This window comes from Tribolium madens, unplaced genomic scaffold, assembly GCF_015345945.1.
Source record: "Tribolium madens isolate multiple individuals breed KSU strain unplaced genomic scaffold, Tmad_KSU_1.1 Scaffold_91;HRSCAF=231;Tcas5.2_LG7, whole genome shotgun sequence".
NCBI classification, from domain to species: Eukaryota; Metazoa; Arthropoda; class Insecta; order Coleoptera; family Tenebrionidae; genus Tribolium; species Tribolium madens.
Window position 1 is genome coordinate 14,176,320 of NW_025401063.1, and position 23,274 is coordinate 14,199,593.

A 23,274-nucleotide genomic window follows, 5' to 3' on the forward strand; every position below is an offset into this window, starting at 1 on the left:
ACAAAACGCTAAAAAGTTAATGTTCTTTTTGAGATATGGCAAAAAGTTACTCACTCATCTATTACCTCTATAACTTCTATTAAAAAAAATAACTTTTTCTATATACATACAGAGTGAATATAAAGTATGGAACCAAGCGGTTTTATTTTTAATCATTTGCCTCAGGAAAATAATAATTAATAAATATAAATTAAAATAACATAAAAAATGTGATCGTATTTTCAGAAATTTTGTTTTGTTTTTGAGTTATGTGGTTTTTTTTGTCAAAATTGCAATTTATGTGAAAAAATTTTTTTTTTGAAAAAATTCAATATAAAGCATATACTATGTAGTTGTAATCCTTAGAGTATAGCTTTTATGAGAAAAATGATTTTATAGTGGGTTGCCAGTTAAAAAAAATTGTAGAAATCAAAAGCAAAAGGAAATTTTGAAAAAATGTATTCTTGTTAAAACATCCCATTTTTATAGTACTTTATCACTCATCAATTAGTTTTTTCAAAAGATAAATAGTTTAATCAAAAAACGTTTGGTTCCATACTTTTTATTTACCTGGTATAATTATGAGTCACTCTGTACATAACGTATTATTTTTAAAATGTAGGCTAAATAATGTTCTATATGAGACTGCAAAACAATTTTATGTTGTACTTTTAAATAAGGGGACTATTTTATTTTTTGCAATAGCGATACACCCTGTATGTAATATTTTTAGTATTTTTTCTGTTTTATAGGTACACTGAGCGGCAAAATTATGGAACAATCTTATTAAAACTGAAAATATATACTTGATTTAAAAATTTTAGACTGAAGTCGTCGACATTTTTTTTAAATAAAAACCCCTATTTTTTTAGCCATTTCGATAGATCTTTTATTTGCCGAAGTGACAACACCAAAATATTATATATTACATAATAAAGCTTTCGAGAAAAATTATTCAAAAAGCGAAAAATGTAAATTTTAATATCAACAAGATCAAAATCAAGTTGAGGATTGTGTATTTTTTAAAAAGAAAGTTGACGTTTTTGAGCATTTTTGCCAAATCAAAATATTTTTAGTTGAGATTATTCCATAATTTTGCCGCTCACTGTATGTCAAGTAAATTAAGCAAAATCAGAAGTTGTTTCTTTTTCCGAAAGTTGATTGTTTCGTGAAGAATTGTCTCACCCTGTATAACTGGCAAATCACATGATATTATCATCGTGTTTCCCCGAGTGAGTTCACCTTGTTCGCCCACTTTTCGTCCGCAAATGGGCTGACTAGCATGGGTTTATTGTTCTCAAATTCAAGGGTATTTAAGAATTTTTGCATTTTCCGAAGTAGGTTGTTGGTGTAAAAAAAATTGTACATGTTTCATAGCGGTTGCACATTTTACTATTCGAATAGTTAAGGGGTTGCTATAAATAACCTCTAAAGGGAATTCCTCAAGTCTCGCGTTCTAAAATCAGTTTATTCGAATCATGCTTTGAGATGTGATGCACACAGAGACAAAATGGATCGACAATTTTGTGGTTTGAATTTTCGATTGAAAATGGGTAAACGGCGACATTTGAATAAGTTCATCAGTAAATGGATCAAGAGGTATTTTGCGAGTGCACGTGGTTTATTCTAATTTTCGTCCGACACACCAAATATAGAGGTTTCGAACAAGGCGTAAACTTGCATGAGTTGGATTAATAAATTCGATTAACTGTAATTTCGGAGTCGTAAAGTGCATAGATGTGCTGCATGAGTTCGCATTAAGGTGTTGCTTTTATAAAACTTATTGGATTTTATTGCGTTTTTGAGCTTAACAAATACTCTTATTATATGATTGATTGATGGCAACTGTTTTGAAGAACCATTTACTCCAATTCCATATGAGTAAATAATGATAAGATTAATAGTGAAGTTACTGATGTGATATAAATTAATTTGCCAACAACTCATATGAAATTAAATAAATATTATTCTTCCTGTATTAGGAAGAATAATATTGAAAAAAGCTTAGTTGTACATGATGGTTGCAGTTTTTTATTTATTAAGTATTAGTTTATTAGTTATATTTTTATAATTTCTGTAGTTGTACGTGAAAAAAAATATTTTTTTAAGTAAAAACCGGTAATGTTTTTTAAACAAAAGTTTATATGTACAGGGTTATTCATAAATATGAAGCTATATTTGAACCTCAAAAATGACGTATAAAATGATGTTAATTTAAATAATAACTCGTGTCCTATCTCTACTGATAAGAATTTTACAGCCCTCGGAATGTGGGTATGGAAAATTGATTTTTTTGTAGTAACTTTGAAACTATTTGACCAAATATTATAAAATTTGGAACATTTCCTTGTGATAACATACCTTTTGAACTGGTAATCACGAAAACCGGATACATCCACTCAATTTCCGGTTCCAGAAGTTGCAGGTCACATTTTCTGTGTTTTTCCATTTTTTTGCTCTCTTAACACCAATTTTTTATTGCCCAAAAGATAGAGTAATCAATTTCGAATAAAAAACTCATAACCTTTAATACCCCTAAAATGGACCGTTTCAAAGATATTTTAATTTAAACTGAGGACGCTGAAATAAAAAAATAGGGATTTTGAATAAATGATATCCACGGCAACAAATGACCATGGTCCCACAAATCGCTGTCAGGCATCTGTCAACTTTGACATTGGACGATTATTAGACAATTAATCGAAAATATTTAATAAAAGAGTTTACTTCAGACTCCAAACAAAATCTACAATAAATCCAAATCGATCTCGTAGCATTTAATTTATAAAAAATTCACAAAAATTTATCGTCAAAGTTAACAGATGCCTGGTAGGGATTTTTGTGACCATGGTCATTGGTTGCCGTGGATACCACTTATTCAAAATTCATATTTTTAATTTTCAGCGTTGTGCAGTCCTCATTTTAAATTAAAATATCTTTGAAACGGTCCATTTTAGGGGTATTAAAGGTTATGCGTTTTTTAATTGAAATTAATTACTCTATCGATTTGGGCAATGAAAAATTGGTGTTAAGGAAGCAAAAAAAATGGAAAAACACAGAAAATGTGACCTGCAACTGCTGGAACCGGAAATTGAGTGGATGTATACGGTTTTCGTGATTACCAGTTCAAAGGGTATGTTGTCACAGGGAAATGTTCCAAATTTTATAATATTTGGTCAAATAGTTTTAAAGTTACTACAAAAAAATCAAATTTCCATACCCACATTCCGAGGCCTGTAAATTTCTTATCAGTAGAGATAGGACACGAGTTATTATTTAAATTAACATCATTTTATGGGTCATTTTTGAGCTTCAAATATTGCTTCATATTTATGAATAACCCTGTATATTAAAGAACAAGTTTTATAAGGATTGATTTGAGTGCGCCAATGCCATTATAAAGCGAGTATTTTATGCTATTTTTTTCTAATTTGCGCCCCCTTTTTTCTTATTATAATTAAAAAAAAAATATTTTTGTCGTCTAGAGAAATTTGTGTTAGTTGATATCGGTTGGTAACACTCGGCGCCCACCTGATTTTTTGAATAATTTCTGCCGTCTGTCATTAAAAATAAAATTTACAAATTATTAGTTATTAGTGTTACAACATAATAATAATAAATAAAATATGAGCCAACAGAATTTAGTTTGCACTCCGAACGAAATTCGCGACATTGCCGAAGCAACAACGAAAAATTTGTTACCTGACAAGTCAGAAGCGGCATACAAAAACTAAATAACCCTAAATTCATTAAAGTACAGTGTGCTTTTATAGAGCCATAAACGACTCCTACTNCTTTTATAATATGATTATTTTATTAACTTATTATTAGTTATTAGCCACTCTGTTTCAATTATTATTAGCTTTGATGAACATAAGTCAGCTTAATCTTTGCTCATCATAACAAAATAATGCTGGGATATAAATCTTATTATTTCTTCAATTAGTCATTCTTTAAAAAATATTTCAGATATTTTACTGTAACTTTAATTTGTCTCATTCGTATTCAGCAACAACAATATACAGTGTGATTCTTAAATAGACCGACAAAATTTTATTACATCTTCCTAAGGATAAATGGAAACAAACTTTACCCTTTTTATTTTTATACCTTTTAAGGGCAAAACCCCCTTGATCCGTGCCACTTACGGCGTTTATGAATTGTTACAATAATCAAGTACGTTAATACCATGGTTACCACTACCTGTGCTAACACATCAGTGGCGTACGCTTTACTTGGAAAATAACTTTAATAAATTTTATTTAAAGAACGTTTAAACAAAGAATTTTTTAAATATTTTTTCCAGCATGTTCTCATTTGATACTACCAAGGATAAAATTTTGTCGGTCTATTTAAGAATCACCCTGTATACATTTATTGCATTTCGAATTATTTAAATCACTAACAATTGTTAGAATTTCTTGCATATTCTAGGAAATTTTTAGAAATTCTAAAAAGTCGTTTATTGCATATTGTGACTTACTGAATTGTAAATACACAGCAATATGATGTAGTTCGACATTTTTGGACATTTTTATTTCAAACTTAACTTCTTTTATAATGTTGCAAAATATCAATGACCCAATGACTCAACATTTTTGTTCATTATCTTCCTTAAACTGAAAGGAATGTGTTGTAATTTATTCAAACCAAGAAAAACAGTCTGAAAAACCAATAAAGAATTGTTAACCATGAGTTTCGGGCAATAAATTATTATCATTAACTTAATACACTTTTCGCCCACAGTCACACATTTTGAATATTATTGTTTTTTTATCGTTAGTGGAGGCGAAACACTTTAATAATAATTAATTACCATGTCACAATATAAAGTGTGTGTTATAGTAACATCAGTCGCAATAAAGTTTAAAATTTTATTTTGGTCTAATGATGTTTTTTTTTTCTTTTTTCCAATCTGAATGCAACGATTACGATGATGATTTTCATTGTAAATAGTCAAGTAGATGCGTCAGAGTTGTATTTTTACCTTTGGTACTGAATTTGCATCAGTTGATTACCTTGATCTGTGGTTTTAACCAAAGACGCTTTAAATTAGATCAAATTTGTGCGGAGGCACATTTTTACAAGTAAAAATTATAGCTTTGTTTATGTGGAATTTCATTTATGCAAATATTGATCTTGGAATTTTTACGGTAAGCTTAGTGTTAATTATTTGGTCACAATTTTTGAAATTGAAACATTTCTAAACCTTAGTTTTGCAATAGTAGTATGAAATCATTGATGACATCAAATCCTAACTTCGATTTGTACATATACATATAGCTATTGTGATGAACACATCCTAAAAAAGTGTGTCATTGTTATGAATGAAAACTTTGCGTAAGACGATTTTGGTTTAATTGAATTCTTTGACTCATTTAAATTTTTCAGCTTGTACTTTTTCAGATTAATGAGCCGTGAATTTATCGCTTCATTAATATCATAAAAAGCAATGTCATCATTATATTGTTCGCCATGTGGTATCATATACTGGGTGTCAACGAAACTATTAATTTTTTTGCTTAATTAATTTGAAACAAATACGTCATTAAACATCTAATCGGTACAGATAATTGTATAAATTACTACTGCAAATTAATTTTTAAGCAAATGTTCCTTAATTGAATTTTTAATAAAAAAATACAGATCTTTCTAATTAAGAATCATCTAAATATTATTTTCAACCGTGTAGTAAGCTTTATTATTTTTTTTTTTCTAATGACAATAATATGGCCCAATGAAATATTGCCCTTAAATATTTTCCAATTTTTAACATTTCATAACTTCTTTAATGTAGCATTACACAGGGTGTTAAAAAAGATTGTAAAATATTTAAGGAAATAATAGTACGGACCAAAATAAACAAAAAAGTTTTAATAAACATGGGTCCGCAAAGTAACGGTTTCGGAGATATCGCATGTGAAAATTTTTAGTATTTTTACTATACTCGTTTTCATATTAATATGCATCGAAGTAGTCGTTGAAAAAAATGATTTTAAGGTGGCAACCATGCGAAAATTCAAACAATCCTAAACTCAATCTTACCTAAAAACGTAATCAACATAGGATAGCAAACATAAAGATTTTTGTCATTATTGATGTGATTAAGTTTGTTTTGAATGACATTAATGACACTTTTTGTGTAAATCGGACTTTAAATTAAAGATTCATTTAGACTTCTACAACCTACTTGATGCACATTAATATGAAAAAGAGTATATAATCTTCTCTTTTTTGTTTAAACACATTGCGAATAAATATTTCAAAAAACAAATAATTTTCAATATCTCCAAAACCTGTACTTTGCGGACCCATATTTATTAAGACTTTTTTGTTTGTTTTGATCTATACTATTACCTTTATTTATATTACCTTAATATTCAACGTTGTTAACTGTTGTTTGATCAAAACTCTAACATTAGTCGAATTAGGTTGAAAAAAAAAATTTTTTCTAGAATTTACTGAAAATTTATTTGGTTTTCTTGAATTTATTTCCTGCTTTGTTATCTTGTCAGTCATGAATTTTTTTTGTTTCAAATTCCAGATTATTAATATTATAGTAGCAGCATGGTTTTGTAACTAAAGTAAACACCGGAAACATTGAAATTACAATTTTTAGGTATATTGACTTAATTAAATTTCCGATAAAAGTGGCTTGTGACTTGAAATTAACTTGACATTATTAAACCGAAGATGTGAAAATTGACAAATCTCATTTATTTCATTTCTATAATATTCAATATTGCCAACTTAATTTAAGTCACACAAGCCACTTTCATGAGTTATTAATCGGAAGCATAAAGCATAGTATCGTGAGTCTAAATAAAAACATGCTGAAGATTTCTCTGAAAATTTTATGAACTTATGTCTTAAATAGTAACTGTGAAATTTATTATAGTTAAACTTGCGTTAAGTATTGATTAAAACCAATTTTTTCTTGAACAAACTAAAAATTAGCATGTGTCACTTTCTACCTACCTTATGTAGTATATCTTAAATGTCATTGCATTATTATATGTGCAAAACATTTAATAAATTAAATGATTAATAAATTACGTTTTTATACAATGCGATCAAAAAGTCTGTCTATCAAGCAAGCGTAAAAATTTAAAATGTATGTCTGTGGAAGATAAAATGTCACAATGACAAATGAGAAATGTCAAAAAAAAAATTTATGTACATTATGACAGGAAACCGTGGTAAACAATTTTTATGAATAAACACCAACAAAATCTTATTTTAGTTTGTGTTGAGACTTTTCCTAGAATAATTCAATTTAATTAGCTTAATGTTTTAATGTTTATAAAATAATTTTTTGACATCTAGATAACATACGAACTGCCATGCAACATACGTCCTCAACTAGTAGGCCTACTTGATAGAAAGACTTTTTGATCGTACTGTATTTAGACGCACGATATTTAATGATTATCACCAAGGAGTTGTTTGTTTTGGGAGTTGTGTCATCTGTTACACTGGTGGCCAGAATATTGCCAACCATATCCTATTGTATTTGTACATAGTGTAAATATCACTGTTTCTGTTTTTTTTTTGCATACTTTTTTTGCCAATCCCAGCACGCTTTGCACCTTCTTTGCACCCATATTTCCGCTTGTTGCTGTTTGCGCGCCCCTCGTCGTTGCCGCTTCCCATCTGTTTGCACGTCGTCTTAGATAAATACGATGAATCCGATTGACGGTATACCAATGTTGGGTGCAGTGACCTGCCGGAAGATCGCTCAACGGTGCTGCTGCTCGGCGTCACCAGGATTCCGACCTCTCCGTTGCCGGCTCGTCGTCCCTGTACCCTCCCTCTCGACCCGAATCTAACCCTTTCGTCCACCCCTTCCGTCGAGAGCAATTCCCAAAAATCGTCGACTGCACAGTCACGTCGGACGTCGTTTTCGACGAGGCGACGACAGACGAAGAGTTCGTCGATCAAACGACGGCCCGAAAAGAGCGACGATTCGACGGGAAAATGCTCCTCGTCCTCATGGGAGAATCCCAACGACGACGACGAACTCACGTCGCCGTCTTCTAATTGCGTTTCGGGTAATGAAAACGCTTTTACCGAAACGGTGATGGACCGATCCGTGGACTCCATCGGGACTTGCTCTCTCGACGTTGAAGCGTCCGCTGATCTTTCAGGTATTCTGTGTGGCATTAGAATAAAGAAAAGGTTTTGGGCTCGATTTTCTGACTGCTTTCCTGTTTGCCGAGTGGACTGGAAGTGGGCCTCTATTGTTTTTGTATTACATTTATAATTCGAATGTTTGGTGTTTTTTTTTTTTTTTCTATTAGAAAACTTGTATTTTACTATTAGATAAGTATAACTTTCTGTTGAAATTCAGTTAATTATTTTCCGTAATTGCATTATTTTATTATGTTTAATACTGACGTTTTAGTCTAAAATAGGTACATAATTTCCAAATTTTTATTTTTATTTAGTAAGAAATTACAAACAAATGTGGGTTGTACCTTATTGATAATAATAAGGTAGCAGTGTCCATTTTATGGGTTATTTTATTTATTTTGTTCGAATAATTTTGAGCCGGGTAGTACAATGTTGGACAATAAATTTGTTCTACCACAAATGTCTAAATGACATTCGTCTCTAAAGCAGGCTATATGGGAACTAACCTCACCTTTTAAGTCTTGTCATGCATGGTTGTCATTTTGACATAGACTATCACAGATTATTAAAGCTGCAAGAATTTGTTTACGTGACATTTATTGTCCGGCACTGTACCAATTGCGGTCACGGAATTTTGGACATCAAATTAATGTCAGTTTAAAAAATGTCAGTATGAGCCATGCTTTATTGTTATTATGATTGACGTTTGAAATTAAAATTTGAAAGTTTAAAGTCTCAGACTACTTTAATTGATCGCATAGTAAAACTTGTCATGGTATTATTGGTAAATTAATTACATGTAATGTCATGGTAATGTCTAAACTTCCACATAATTTATTAATCAGTGGTGATTTGTTTGTGTCATTGTCATTTCGTCAAAAAATTTCTCTAATTGTGCGACGGAAATGATCTGTTTGCTTACTTAACGATTAGATTATTGCTTAATTATAGCAATTTATTTCTTCAAATACATTAATTTAGTTTAATGTTTCTTTATTATTTCTAGAGTACTGTGATTGTCAAATTTTAATTAAACTGTTTCCATACGCTTTATTTCAAATGCAAGAAGACATTTTTTCTTTTTATTTATATTTTTAATTTTTAACTTTATTTTTTCGTTTTATGATTAATAAATTGTTCAGTTGCCAAATTTGTGTAACGAGGTATGTATTTTCAAAACGAACACCAAAAATTTATATGCTTGGTTCATTTTTGAATTTTATAGTTTTTTTTTTAGAATGACAATCAAATGATATTGTTCCTTATTTAATACCACTGGCAAAAAAATGAAAAAAAATGTTAACAAAATAATTTCTTTTTTACAGCAATTAATTTTACTGAAACTAATTGTTCGAATAAATCTTAGGTTTTTTATTTTCATATATTTATAAAGACGTCGTTAAGCCCTATTTGACTGTGAATAAAAAAGAATTTTGTCGTTTTATTATACAGGGTATAGGGTGTTATTTAAGAAGTAGCAATTTTCATCGTTGATACGTTGATGAGAAATGTCACAACTTGTTTCTCTAACTTTGCTACAATTAAATTTTTACTACTTATTTTAATTTGCAAACTAAACGTTTAAAAAATACGTATATCAGAACAAATTCAAATAAAAGTTTAATTTTATATCTTGTTTTTTACGTGTTTTCGTAAATTACAATATTACTGTTTTATTCATTAAGTACACAATTTATTGTACATCTCTAATCGCAAATGATGTTTCCAGACTGGTCTGAAGCTTCTTCCGGTGGCACCCTCCGAAGCGCTAGCATCAAGACCCCCACGACTGAGCCTCATTTACCCTCTTATCTCAGTTTGGCCTGCACTGTTAACGGCTACTCCACCACAACCAACTACGACCCGGTGCGCCTTGCCCGATCTCGAGACACTTCCCCCCATCGTCTCGATAATGACAATTTGACACCAAAAAACTTACCAACTTATTCCATCCAGAACAATCTCCTATCGCCCCCAAATCTTGTCCCTTTACCCACCCACATCAAACCCAAAATGGCCGACCATACGCTCACCCACCACTACCAGTCGACCAAAACCATGACGTTCCAAAAACACACCGAATCTCATCATTTCGCCTCGAAAGTTTACACTAAGGATACCATCGATGCCTGCTATGACCACAAGAATCTCACAAACAAATGCTTGAATTACGACACGAAAAATTACTCCTCGAAGATGAACGGACAGAGCAAAACGACTGTCAAGGAATTTGCTTCAAACACCGAAACGAAATCGTTTATTGAACAAAGAGTGGAGAGACTATACGGACCTGGGGCTTTGGCACAGGGATTTTTCGTGTCGAAGAGGCAGAAGTATGGCGATTCGGAATCGGAGAATGAGAATTTATTTGGGGAACAAAACGGAACGGAATCGCCGATGAAACAGAGTAATAGTAGTCCGGCTCTACCCGTTTTGAGACACTTAAGGCCTGAGTTTCGAGCACAATTGCCCATTTTGAGTCCAAGGAAAGGGGTCGAGAATTCAATGCAAAAGAGTAGCACTGTGCCCACGTTGAAAGATGAGGTCAAAGTTAACGGGCATAGTAAACAGATTGCGGCTAGTGAAGGGGATAACGTTGCCAAGATGACCATTAAGGAAGAAACAGGTGAGGGAGTATTACAAGTTTCTAAGCTGTAGTCTTGAAAATATTATATTTCGAAAAAATTGTGTTAATGTTTTCATAGACTGCTAATTTAAATACAGATTTGTTTTATTTTATTGTTAATTAATATACAGGGTGAGCCATAAATAAAAAAGACCCTAACCGATTTTGTGGCATTCTTCATTTATCAAGATCTTGTCTACTTTTTCGTCGTTTGAGTACATTTTGAATTCAAGGGAAAAAAAGTTTATTGATGATACTCTCAAATTTGACGAATGACATTAACAGCTACTTTGAGTTAAATTTAATAATAATAATCTAAATTTTTCAAACATAACCAAACCCAAGTTGTGTCTGAGAATGTATTTTGGGTTGCGTCTGAAAATTGGTCAGGGTCTTTACTATAAATGTCTCAGTCTGTAAATATTTTTATTCACAATCATAAAGTAATAATCAAATTACCTTGCATGTGAAAAGTTGGAAAGTATGACATTTCTTCATTTAAAAACTGATACGAAATATCAGGTTCATGTTAGGAAGTGGTCACTTTCTTATCACCTTTAACAGTTGATATGTAATATGACAGTTCAGGTTGGGAAATGGCCACTTCCCAAAACTGCCATATGTGATGATTTTCAAAATTTAATAAAATCTTTATTAATTTTCTGTTCTTTAAGGATGATAAAGTACTGCTCTGTACATTTCTTGACACCGATGTCCTCATACTCGTTCTATTGCGGTACATAACCATGAGAAGATGCATTGTCTAGTATTAAATATTTGTATAATTTAATTATTTCATGTCACAGCTGATGACAACTGAGAACCCTGATCGGTATAAGCGTAATCTTCTACTAACTTTTTGTATTTTGAGGGTTTTGTAAATAGCCAATAGAAACGAAGTACCCTTTTCATGCCTTTTTGTGCCATCTGCTAGATATTTTAGTCGACCACAGCGGCAAGAAATTTCTAACAAGCTACTTCAAGGCCATATGTTTGAACCCCTGCCCTTGAACATTACTCGAGGTGCTATCGATTTCATTTCGAACTGACTCACAAGGTGGCGCTGCCATCTGTTATTCTCGCCTTTTGAACGTTTATTCTGATGATATAGTCGTGTTAGTACCAAACTTCAGTATCGCTTCTCGGCCTTATGGCTAAGATCAAAGTGTAGTATCTGTTCTTATCAGCTTAATATCTGATACGCCCCGCATGCGGGGCCAGTATATTAAACTGATTTTTGGAAATTGACGGAGGCTAGGGGCTTGCTCCACCTCCGTCGCGGGTTGGCCCGACATTGCAGTACAGTCGGGATCGGCCCACCTGATTCAATTTAAACGTTTTTGAGGATAGTATAACACCTCGTCCTTCGTTGTAGTTTTTTTTTTTAAACTATACGACGGCGACGCATTTATCAACTTTTTACACTGCACTCTATTTAGCAATAATTTGAATAAAAAAAAATACTTTAAGTAAGGGCCAGTTTCATAATCGAATGTGAAATTTTTGTCAACAAGTCCGTAGTTATCAGCACATTCTAAACCAACATTAATTTTAAAGTTTTAACTTTAATTAATTAATCGAAATAAAGGGACTTTAAAAATGTATATTTTTCACTTACGAGGAATTATTGATGCTGCCCTCATTTATCTTAGAAATTTATCATTTTGGCATCAGAAGAGTGACATTGACAGTCATTTTATCGTTTTTTAATCTAATCACGTTCTTATTGTGTGCTTTTTTTGTAACAATTATGTGACGATCCTGGCAGTAAACAACAAATAAATTTTCGCGATGAGTGTATTATTAGAAATAATTATGTTTCCGTTCGAAAGAGTCACTGACACGATTTATTTGCTAACGAAGAAAGTGTACGATTTCGTAAAGGTGTTTTTTCAAAAGAAAATTACTATTTGTGCAGGTGAAAAGGACGGTCATTACTTCTTGAAAATCCTGCAGAACGAGACGAACCGACTTCTGCAATCGGCTGACAAAGTGGACAGCGAATTATCTAATAATGAATTGTCGGAGGAAATCGTCGGGAAAATTCATTCAGCGTCGGGTAAAGCCAGACTTCTAGTATCGCAAAAAATGCAACAATTCAAAGGATTATGTACGAATAACATCACACAGGTAATAGCTGTTTAGCACTGATTTTATCAATTAGTAACGATTTGTTTTCTGATAGAGCGAAAATGAAGCTTTCCCTACCACGAATGAAGATCTGCAAGGCTTTTGGGACATGGTAATGCTTCAAGTCGACCAAGTGGATGCTCTATTTAAAGAAATCGAAACGCTGAAAGCCAACAATTGGCAAGAGGTGGGTTTGCATTACAAATAAAAATAATGTATAATTGTTTTCTCATAGGTGAAACCAGAACCAGTGAACGTGACGAATGGCAAAGCGAAGAAAGTAGTGAATAGAGTGAAACCAATGTCGGCAGCGAGCGAAGAAGCCCGGAAGAAGCGTGAAGCACAGAGGAAGCATATGATTGAAGAAAGAAGGAAGGCGATGAAAGCCCAAAAACCACTAGAAAGTATTGAAATATTTGTGCCTGAATCTAGCTGAAATTTATCAAATTTTTAGAAGTCATATAAAATATTTATACCTATTGACTCCAATAATATTTTGTGAAACTCCTTTTAAGATCAGGTGGTAAATGTATAAATATTGTTTTTGATGGTGTTTTTGAAATTTTTGTTGTATCGTGTAGTTTGACCTGCACTGAATAATTCATGTCAAGACTGAGTTTGAAATTTTTTATCAGTAATACTAAAAAAATAACCAAATAACTAGGTACCCCACTGGTACATTCCCAGTGCTTTTACAAAACAGGTGTAATTTTTTATGTAATTTTACCATTTTGCATGTCTCATTTGTTGTGTAATATTATATTGTTAAATTTTTTACTACAGTTGGGTTCCTTCCTCTTAATTTTAAAAATGAAGTCACTCTAAATATTTATAATTTGCAAAATCAAATAAGTAAGATAAGATGTACCATTTATTATATTCAAATTGTATTTATACACATAATAAAATTTTCTTCAACTTTTGCCACAAACGTTTCATTTCGATCAACATCCAATAATCTGATTAATCTTGACTTTAGTAAAAACAAAATTATACCATTTGCATTTGCTGTTCTTCTTCCAGGTGAAATCAGTGATGCTAAAGAATGAATGCTGTCAACTAGTATTGGAAATTATTTTAATTTGTATTTTTAAAGGATGTCCCAATATTTTTTAAAAATCATAGATATTGTTACAAATCTCTATGTTCGAAATTTATTAAACCAATTTCCTTTCAAAATATCTACAAAAAGTTCATTTGGTAAAGAAATATATTTCAAAACGAATTTCACAATAACAGAAATACAAACTTTTTAAACTTAAAATATGCACAATTCACCACACATATCAAGAGATACAAATATGATAACGATTCCACTTATAAAAAATATAAACCAGTGACACAAAAAAATAGAATGTGCCTTGTAAAGAAAAAAATCAATTACAGTTTGGCGTTGGCTTTAAGAAGTGGTGCCAATTTTTGCGCTAACATGATATTTCCGGTAACTTTAAGTTTCCCCTTCATGAAAGCAGCTTGCGGTTGCAATTTTCCCTGCGCTAGGAGCATAAAATCTTCGTCTGAAACGGTCAAAGTGGTGCTCGGTTTACCCTCAGGTTTCCCCTCGTAAACTTTGGCGTTTTTCAAATCCATTGCTGCAAAAATTTAATCAAAATTTGTCCACGCTTAATTTTTGAAACTTACTCCATTGTTTGACTTCTTTGCCATTTTTGGTGATTTTATACAAAAATACTCCTCCAATTGATTTGGCTTTGTTTGGATCGGCTTTCACTTGCTCGATTATGAACTCGAAAACTGCATCACTTTCCAATGTAGGAGCCGAGACGGAGTTGTTGATTGGTTCCATTATTTTGACCGAATTCAAATCCACGTACGCTCCTGGAAAATTTATTTAAAGACTAGAATATATCTCAAGTGTCGATTTGATAAAAATCCGATGAGAAATGTGAAAGTCACGGCACGATAAAATTGTTTTTATGTGAGGTTATGTAATTTGGAGAGTTTGCGACGAAATCAACTGTGATTGGCTGAAATTATCGAACCACAAAGTTCATTGGTCCATCCATTTCTGATTTAACGCGCACAATTCAAAATTGTGAGCTTTTAATAAAAGCATTATTTATGGCTAAAGTTAAGTTCTAAAACATGTAAAATTTTATTTGCACTCTAAATTATCAATTGAAGCGTAATAACACAAATTTTTATTTCACATTTTTTAAAACACAACAATGTTTTGAATTTAAGAATCATTTCCAGCCAAATGTTTTCCATATTTTTAAACACTAATAACGTTGTATAGTATATTGCATCCATTTAAAACGATTCATTGTTCACGATCAATAAAATTTAACGTTCCATAAAATTTAATTTTGATTAAAACCTACAGTGTGCATTAAAGTTCATGAAATATTACCTTATTCAAATAATTCCTTTTTAACTCGCTGTGGGTTTCGTCGCAATACTTTGAACTTCTAAACTAATTAAGGTGATACACACTTAAAACAATTGATAGACAACACCACCTGCTGCAATCTAAATTCCTGATAATTTTGTTCTTAAATGTTCAACTATAACATGCCAATATACAAAGTTCAATGACGTAATAGAAAAATCATTGAACTTTGAACCTTGATTATTTGCAACAATGTTTTAGAAATTTAAAGCTAATAATATAATAAACGCTATAAATATTTTAATTTTTAAAATACAGTTGATTAAATTATGAACAGTCAGTGTTTGTAATTGACGAAAAAAATAAAAAAAATTACGTCCATTATGCTTATCTAGAAATAAATTATTTATTGTTTCAGTATCCAAAAGGCTTAGTCATGGATGTACAATAGGCGGACATTTTTTTCCCACAGAAAAAAAAATAAAATAAAATAATCTAAAAAAATTCTATCAACTGATAAGAATCTTTCAATGTCTACAGATATTTATCAGTTTTGTTTTAGGATAAGGCCTCACAGAAATATTTTATCTAAAAATGAACAAAAAAATGCAAAATAATAAAAATTACTATGCCCTTAATTTAATTTTTTAATTTAATTTCCAATTCTTTAGTCTGTGATTCTTAAATTATGGTTGCAACATTGCAATTTGACACATCTTACATCTTCTGTATTTCTATTTTGCAATGTTACCAACTTAATTTCAAAGTCACAGGCCACTGATCAGAAATTCAATTAAACGCATGGTACTTTCTCGTCTGCAGCGACAATTTCAATTGTTTTCCATTAGTCAAAAGTGACAGCTTTCTGCACTAGTAAAAAAAATCAACAAGACCGAAAGCATTCATGAAACATCTTTTGTCAAACTTACCTCCGATAACAACAGTATTTGTCTCCACCACACTAGTCTCAAAATGGATTCTATTGCCTTCCCTCCAAAAGTCAACTCTGAGGGTTTGTCCAGGAATCACCGGTTTCATAAACCGAGCCTAAAAATCTCATGTAATTTCCCTAGATTAATCAAAATAGTTTTTTTTTTACCTTGCACGCTTTAACCAAACTAGAATCACCACCAGCATATGCCCTCACCAACAACCTGACCGAAAAACCTAAAGTACACAAACCGTGAAGAATCGGTTGTTTAAATCCCGCCACCATTGCCATGTTAGGGTCAATGTGAAGCGGATTCGTATCACCCGAAAGTCTATAGAGGGCAGCCTGGTCTATGGTCGTTTTGTCAGTAAGACTCATATCGGGGGCTCGTGACGGCTTGACTTGACAGGGTATTGCTTTAGTACCCGTTCTCGGTCCACCGAAATTACCAGCACCGACAACGAAAGCTACAGTTTGGTTGCGGATAAGTAAATTTCCCTGCTCGTCGAAAGTTTCAACTAAATTTGAATAATAAATGAAAAATTCCAATTTTACTAAGAAATAAATTACTGTTTTGGACTATGGCAGCTCCGGACCCTTTATCCAAAACTTCAGCGATTGTGTTCTTCGAAAACAATTTTCCTTCTTTCGGTACTTCCCCCAAAAACTCGATATACTGCTCACCATGTAAAATTTGAGCTAAACTAACTGACTTTCCGGGAATCGCCGATTCGAGTTTCGAGGAAGTGAACATTGCTTGCATTGCTGGCAATATGAAAAATGTCGGCAAGGCGCTGAAATCTTCGTCGTTTTCGTATAGAAATTTCAGCTCAGTTGGATTTTTCAAAGAAGCACCCACTAAAAATTGGAGTAAATACTTAAGAAAAAAAAAATTCAAAAAGACTGCCCCAGAGGACGAAAAACTGTTCTGTTCATATATAAATGTTAAAAATACCTCCAAGAGCATACAGAATGATGTCTTTCTGTGTAAAGTTATAAACGTCAACTTCTTCGTCTTTGACTTGGCCTGACCGAAGGCTGTCAAGTGACGTCATTAAAGCACCGGTCGCTTCTTGAATAGAGTCCAAATGTTCAGCGTTGGTCATTGATGTTACCTTCTGCCATTTATCACGCACGTTTTCTACCGAAACACCGTCGGTGACTTCTGTACGTAATAGACTACCGTTGGAACGAATTATTTGACATTTTCCGGCCCAACCAGCGGCTGATTCAATTATAGAGCCGTTTTCGGTGCAACTTTCGTGGCATAAGTAGGCCTAAAAGTTTTCAATATTACTTCCATTTCACTGTTTGAAAATTGAAAAAAACGTGAGACTCCAGTGAGTTGTATAAACAACAAGGACGTTGAGAAATAAGCAAAACTAGTACTAAACTGAAAATCAAAATAAAATTTAGGTCCGATAAACTAGTCGTAAATTGTTTTAGTAATTTTCCTATGACAAAAAATTGATCTAACTTCTAGCTAATCACAAAATTTAAACGAATTTATCTGAAATGCACAAGTGTAACTGTAATTTTTTTTAGCAAATATAGCAAAATAACTGTTCAAAATTTCGATAACAAATAAAGAAAGCTGTTTTGCAAACTTATGTTGTAAAAAAAAGCCTGCATCTTACCACAACAGGTGCAATCAACTCTGGTTTGAGTTCAGCATAGAGATCAGGTGGCAAAATATCTTCAGTGAGTCTACTTGCAGCTGTTGGTACAATAACATTGCAATGTATGTTACTCTTTGCTCCTTCAATTGCGACAGTATTCGCCAAACCAACAAGACCCATTTTAGCAGCGGAATAATTTGCCTGACCAAAATTACCTAAACGAATAACATTAGATAATATGACAACAAAATGATCAAAAATAGAACCATAAAGTCCAGAATTTGAAGAGGTCATAATAATTCTCCCATACCCTTGTTTTTTAAATATAGGAAACGCAGCCTGAGTGGTTTTAAAACTGCCTTTCAAATGCACAGCATGAACCAAATCTATGAATTAAAAACAATGAATGTTTCAGTCAGTGATGAATGTTGCAATGGAGCTACCCCAATCCTGATCAGATATTCTAGCAAAACTCTTGTCTCGCAAAATTCCCGCATTGTTAATTAAAACATCAACGCGTCCAAAATTATCGAGTGCCGTTTTTATGACCTTATCGCCATCAACAACGGAATTATAATCAGCAACTGCTGTGCCCCCTACAAATTTAAAGATAAAAACACGAAAAAAGATTAAAATAAGGCATTCAATACCATTTCTTTTAATTTCCTCAACAACAGCATCTGCAGCGCTTGAAGATTTACCATCACCATGTCTGCCGCCTCCTAAATCATTAACTACAACTTTAGCCCCTCTTGAACCAAATAACAGGGCGTAAGCTCTTCCTAAACCAGCCCCAGCTCCAGTAACCACAACGACTCTCCCATCGAATCTTAGGTCGCCCATTTTCTACAAAAATTATTGGAATTGTAAATTTAAGCAAGCAACACTTCAACACTAACTGAGTTATTAATTATTATTATTCAGTTGAACTTTGAGCAAATTATAAAAATCTGTCTTGTCATGCGTATTGACAACGTAAACGAAGTTTATGGAAATGTAAACAAGATATAGGAATTAATATTGCCCCTTCTACATTCCTTGAAGTGTTTTTTTTTCTGGAAGAACAACTTTCTTTTTGACGTTTCACTTGGCAATTACACTAATTAGCTAATTTTAGTAAATTTGGAGAAAAAGCAAAAATGTAGGAATTGTATGCAAGTAGATTCTATTGGTCAAGGTTAGTAGTTTACATAGAATTGGATATTAATTAAACAATTAAAAAATAAACTAGGCATTACATAACCTATCTCGTCATATTTTGACAGGAGTGACAGATTATTGTTGATTTGTTGAGTTAAAGGTTAAAAAGGGCGGGATGTTTAAAGTTTGACTCAAAAATCCCAAAATGAGGCTTTTATTGAAAAAATGACAAAATAAAACGTAATAACGTAATAAAGAAGATAGGGTTGGGTTGGGTTAAGAATTATTTATGCTAATTTCAAAACTTTATCTATTATATCTATTAGCACTTATAACTAAAAAAATAATAATTTTATATTTTAACATTATGTATAAATTTAAAATAAAAAGCTTTTGATCTTACAAAGCCAGTAAATAAAACATTTTGAATCTAAGTTTCAGATTTTTGCATCGGCTCAACAAAATGTATCTTAAAATAAGCCATAGATTTTTAGCAAAAAAAAAACAATTTGTACAAAGCAAAATGATATACCTCTCTATATAATATTTTATAACCTGTTGTAATGATATTGTGGTTTAATTTTAAAGAAACTTGTGTAGAATTATTATAAAAAAGCTACGAAATAAACAAATAACTATTTTTTCATTAAAATCTTACAATAAAAACAACCCTTTACATTTTGTGTGTAGTAAAACCACAGGTAAAACGCCCTTGCCATAATAGAATAGTATAAAAAAAGTCAAGATTATTTATTGATCACCCTGCGGCATAAAGCCACTTAGGCTAAATTTTTTTGTCAAAAAGCGTTACAAAAACAATTTTTTTAATAGTTTGTAAGAGCGACATTTTGGTTGCCACTGCTTAAACTCCCATATTCAGCTGGATCAAGTTAGCGGCTGTTTCAAACAGCTGATCCAATCCCAGCAACATATGTTTTTGTTTACATAAAAATTCACTTGTTTTTCAATCGTGCTGTCAATCGAAACCGAATCATCTATCATTTTCTATTTCCACCTACTAAATAAAATTCAACGGTAAGTCCCTTATTTTAAATTCCGCGCAAATGACGTATTTCCGCATGTCCGTATCACGCCCCCACCTCATAATCGTGCACACGTGCGAAATGCATTTTCCACAAAATCTGTTCCTCCGTCACAGCTAATGGTGCAGGTGTTTTCATATTCAACTTTTCTAGTCTCAAATTTTCGCATATTTTCAACGTTTTTCTTAAATTTGTGGTAAGTCCAGATAAAACTTTGGGCGTGTCATGAGTAAAAATGTCGCCACGTGTTTGATGTTCACTATTTCCAGATCCAGCATGGTACAAAACGACAGTTCAAACTCAGGAGATGAAAGTGCGCCGATCGTCGTGGCCCCCAACCCGGCCAAGGGCATTCCCACGGGGAAGTACCGGCTGGTGGGCTGGGGGGTGGACACGACTGGCCGCCGTCTCATCGACGAGATCTGCCAGATCGCCGCCTACAGCCCCTCGAGCCAGTTCTCTCAGTACATCATGCCCTTCTCGGACCTCAACCCTTCCTACCGGCGCAAGCACAGCATCCGCGTGGTCAACACGGGCCGCTACCGGATGCTCAAAGACATGCGTTCGAACAAATTCGTCAAGACTAAGAGCGACGTGGCGGCCCTCACAGATTTCCTCAACTGGCTGGAAAAGGTGCGGGGCGACGCCGACGACGGCATCATCCTCATCTACCACGAGATCCGCAAAGCCTCCCCCGGTATGCTTCTCGAGGTGCTTCGCAGGTACAGCCTTCTAGACCGGTTCAGCAAGATCGTCAAGGGCTTTGCGAACGGTTTCAACATTGCTCAAGCGAAATGCGCTAAAACTACCAAATCGTTCAGTCTGAGAGTTATGTCCAAAGTGCTCCTGAATCGCGAGGATGAGGATTTTTCAAGCGCCGTCGACAGGGCGAGGGCTTCGTACGAAATCGCCGCGCATTTAGCTCAAGGCGAGCGCCAGGACTTGGACGAAAAGAAACCCACAGGAACGGAACCTGAAATTATCAATTTTGTTTGCCCTTTTGTTAATCCGATTTCAGCAGAAGAAGAAGAAATTGCTCAGTTTAAGGTGAGGTTTATCGGAGGGTGATAAGTTTTTCCATCGCTTATCGCATTTTTTTTGTTCTAGGTGTTGCTGGAAAGGCAAAATACTTTCCGCCCCGTTTTTGGTGCCTTATTGAGAGCGAGTCGCCCAGAAAGACAACATGCGACTCATTTGAGACGACTTTTGGCCGAAAATAATATTAATTATGATAAGTTGAAGCAGGCATATGAGAATGGTGCTAAGGATGGATTAGACAAGGTGCTAAAAAGTGAGGTAAATGAACCTTTTTTTTCATATTTTATCTTAATTATATTTTTACCAAAATCGGGATTTTGTATAAAATTTAATTTTATGGGTGTAAAAATTGAGACGTGATACCAAGTTTTACTCTAAAAATTTTATTAAAGAACATGCAATTTGTGCTAAAGTACCTAAATTGAAACAAATTGATTTTTTGACTTATTTGATAGTATAGTATATTGTGAAGGTGCTGACATACTAGTGGCTTGTTGTTTATTGAGTTATAGAGGATATTTGAATAATTTCACTAAAAAGTGGGAGGGTGACAATTTGGCAGAGTAATTATTTAGTTCCCAGAAGTAATTGAAACAAAAACAACTTAAAGTAGATCAAAAAACAGTAGGTTTTCGATTATTTCTGAAACGGTCTTAAGATACGTGTTTTTCTGTTATTAGAGATTTACTTTGTTTACAGGTGGCGAACGCTAAAGAGACTGAATTGAACGAGCTATTGGACATTTTGGATTGTTTCTTCGATCCAGAGAAGAAGGCGGTTCAGCCCAAGCCGCGGTATTATCAAAACCAGAACAACAATAGGAAACCTCGAGGTACGAGAAAATCCTTCAACAAGGATAGAAATTCAGAGTCAACGAGTAGTCCGAACGTGTCGTCTGATAATCCGATAGAGAAAACTGGAACGGAATCTGAAAAAGAGAAGACTGTAGAAGTGCAATAATTGTGCCTTTGACAATTTTTCGTTGATTTTTTTTACACTTCTTTCGTTGCTTTATTAATCAGTTAAGAATTTTTTATTTTATTTGTAATTATTATTAATGCGTAATTTTTTTAATTTAACGAAAGGTGTGTTACTTTATGAATAATTGTGTTAATATTTTCGGAGTTTATTTGCATTTTGTGGAGAAAATCTTAAGTTTAGAGAAGTCATTGTTGATCGTGATAATGAGATAATATATTGCAATTATTATATATTAAGTTTGATAATGGGTGATTTTTCTGTGACAAATTTGTTTAATATTTGTTACATACCTGTTATTTATTAAAAAATATAACTATTAACGATATTTGTTTACTTTTTTAACCTGCTTACGACGATTTCCAAATGCCATTAAAATAACCACATTGGTATGTAATGAAACAGGCTGAAAAAGTTTGCATCCAAAAATTTCGTGTTTGTAGGTGCTTTATTTTTTTACAGATATTTTTATACATGTGAACTTAATAGAAATGTGAAAAGTTGAGTTAAAGCTCTTCACCAAGCGATGTCGCCCAATGTCTGAAGTATGAAATTGAAATTTTAAAACAGTTGTTTTCTTTACTTTCAGGCTTTTACAATACGCTTTAGAATTGTTTTTTTCTTTACGTTCTAATAATAATTAATTACTACAAATATAATATAATAATTATTTATCACGAGGCTAAATATAAAAACTTGAAGCAAATTTTACTCTAACAAAAATATTAAACAAATTTATTTTAATTAGTGCATATCAAAGAACCAAAAACACCAGAATTTTGCATCAGAATTTTTGTAAATGTTTTCAGGTTACCGACTGGTATTTTTATTTATTTTTGGTAAAAAGTAAGAAGTTCTAAAAATAAAAAAGAACACATTTTATTTTCTGCTCCACATGATTTTTTTTATAAATTATCTAATTTTGTTAATTTTTAATCGGTGTTTTCCTTGTTAATGCAAGCTTTTTAAAATGAAAACAGTAACTGAACGATTATTTGAGCGTAAACGTGTTTGTGTAAAAAGTATCGTCGTATGACTGTCCTTATTACAGTGAACACCTGTGTAAAGAAAACGTCGCTGATAGGCAACAGCACCGGAATAGACGAGCATCTGGTTCCGGTGTTGTTCACGACATATCGTAATATCGTATTGAAGTAAACAACACACATGGAGATTTTTATTTTTATTCAACATTAAATTGCTGTTTTCTTAAAAAAATATTAAACACTATTTAAAACACAAATTTAATTTAATTAAATTCAAGGGTAATTAAAGCAAGTTACGGTTGTTACAAGCACAATACCGCA

General features: G+C 32.7%; 3 protein-coding genes and 1 non-coding gene across 6 annotated transcripts; 3 read left to right on the top strand and 1 right to left on the bottom strand.

Moving 5' to 3' along the window:
- The first annotated feature begins 1,453 nt into the window (after positions 1-1,453).
- Positions 1,454-13,752, top strand: LOC123011795. Its single transcript, XM_044409431.1, has 6 exons — positions 1,454-1,578; positions 7,699-8,126; positions 9,842-10,738; positions 12,657-12,868; positions 12,924-13,055; positions 13,104-13,752. Exons 1-6 carry the CDS (start codon positions 1,490-1,492, stop codon positions 13,302-13,304), a joined length of 1,959 nt encoding a protein of 652 aa, XP_044265366.1. The 5' UTR covers positions 1,454-1,489; the 3' UTR covers positions 13,305-13,752.
- LOC123012263 lies at positions 11,873-12,063 on the top strand. Its single transcript, XR_006413204.1, has one exon. It is a non-coding gene; the product is annotated as a U2 spliceosomal RNA (small nuclear RNA).
- Positions 13,753-14,060: 308 nt separating the features above from the next.
- Positions 14,061-18,955, bottom strand: LOC123011794 (peroxisomal multifunctional enzyme type 2-like). 2 transcript variants are annotated; one of them, XM_044409429.1, is made up of 11 exons: positions 18,668-18,955; positions 18,419-18,614; positions 18,212-18,364; positions 18,035-18,154; positions 17,787-17,983; positions 17,105-17,426; positions 16,720-17,007; positions 16,318-16,667; positions 16,148-16,265; positions 14,510-14,704; positions 14,061-14,460 (listed from the first exon to the last, which is right to left on the bottom strand). In XM_044409429.1, exons 2-11 carry the CDS (start codon positions 18,609-18,611, stop codon positions 14,249-14,251), a joined length of 2,148 nt encoding a protein of 715 aa, XP_044265364.1. In that variant the 5' UTR covers positions 18,612-18,614; positions 18,668-18,955; the 3' UTR covers positions 14,061-14,248. The 2 variants fall into 2 exon arrangements, with proteins under 2 accessions (XP_044265364.1, XP_044265365.1); XM_044409430.1 differs by lacking the exons at positions 16,148-16,265; positions 16,318-16,667; positions 16,720-17,007; ... (4 more) ...; positions 18,419-18,614; positions 18,668-18,955 and adding an exon at positions 15,240-15,393.
- An 845-nt stretch (positions 18,956-19,800) lies between these two features.
- Positions 19,801-22,295, top strand: LOC123010848 (maternal protein exuperantia). 2 transcript variants are annotated; one of them, XM_044408007.1, is made up of 4 exons: positions 19,801-19,943; positions 20,221-20,998; positions 21,059-21,247; positions 21,689-22,295. In XM_044408007.1, exons 2-4 carry the CDS (start codon positions 20,228-20,230, stop codon positions 21,947-21,949), a joined length of 1,221 nt encoding a protein of 406 aa, XP_044263942.1. In that variant the 5' UTR covers positions 19,801-19,943; positions 20,221-20,227; the 3' UTR covers positions 21,950-22,295. The 2 variants fall into 2 exon arrangements, with proteins under 2 accessions (XP_044263942.1, XP_044263941.1); XM_044408006.1 differs by lacking the exon at positions 19,801-19,943 and adding an exon at positions 19,982-20,147.
- The last annotated feature ends 979 nt before the right edge of the window (positions 22,296-23,274 follow it).

Excerpts from the sequence above, each read along its gene's own strand:
- LOC123010848 (XM_044408007.1), top strand. The coding sequence starts at position 20,228 with ATGGTACAAAACGACAGTTCAAACTCAGGAGATGAAAGTGCGCCGATC. Across the intron at positions 20,999-21,058 it reads AAGAAATTGCTCAGTTTAAG|GTGTTGCTGGAAAGGCAAAA; the intron begins GTGAGGTTTATC and ends TTTTTGTTCTAG. Across the intron at positions 21,248-21,688 it reads ACAAGGTGCTAAAAAGTGAG|GTGGCGAACGCTAAAGAGAC; the intron begins GTAAATGAACCT and ends CTTTGTTTACAG.
- LOC123011794 (XM_044409429.1), bottom strand. The coding sequence starts at position 18,611 with ATGGGCGACCTAAGATTCGATGGGAGAGTCGTTGTGGTTACTGGAGCT. Across the intron at positions 16,668-16,719 it reads AGCTGCCATAGTCCAAAACA|TTGAAACTTTCGACGAGCAG; the intron begins GTAATTTATTTC and ends ATTCAAATTTAG. Across the intron at positions 14,705-16,147 it reads AAATACTGTTGTTATCGGAG|GAGCGTACGTGGATTTGAAT; the intron begins GTAAGTTTGACA and ends TAAATTTTCCAG.
- LOC123011795 (XM_044409431.1), top strand. The coding sequence starts at position 1,490 with ATGGATCGACAATTTTGTGGTTTGAATTTTCGATTGAAAATGGGTAAA. Across the intron at positions 8,127-9,841 it reads AGCGTCCGCTGATCTTTCAG|ACTGGTCTGAAGCTTCTTCC; the intron begins GTATTCTGTGTG and ends TGATGTTTCCAG. Across the intron at positions 12,869-12,923 it reads GTACGAATAACATCACACAG|AGCGAAAATGAAGCTTTCCC; the intron begins GTAATAGCTGTT and ends GTTTTCTGATAG.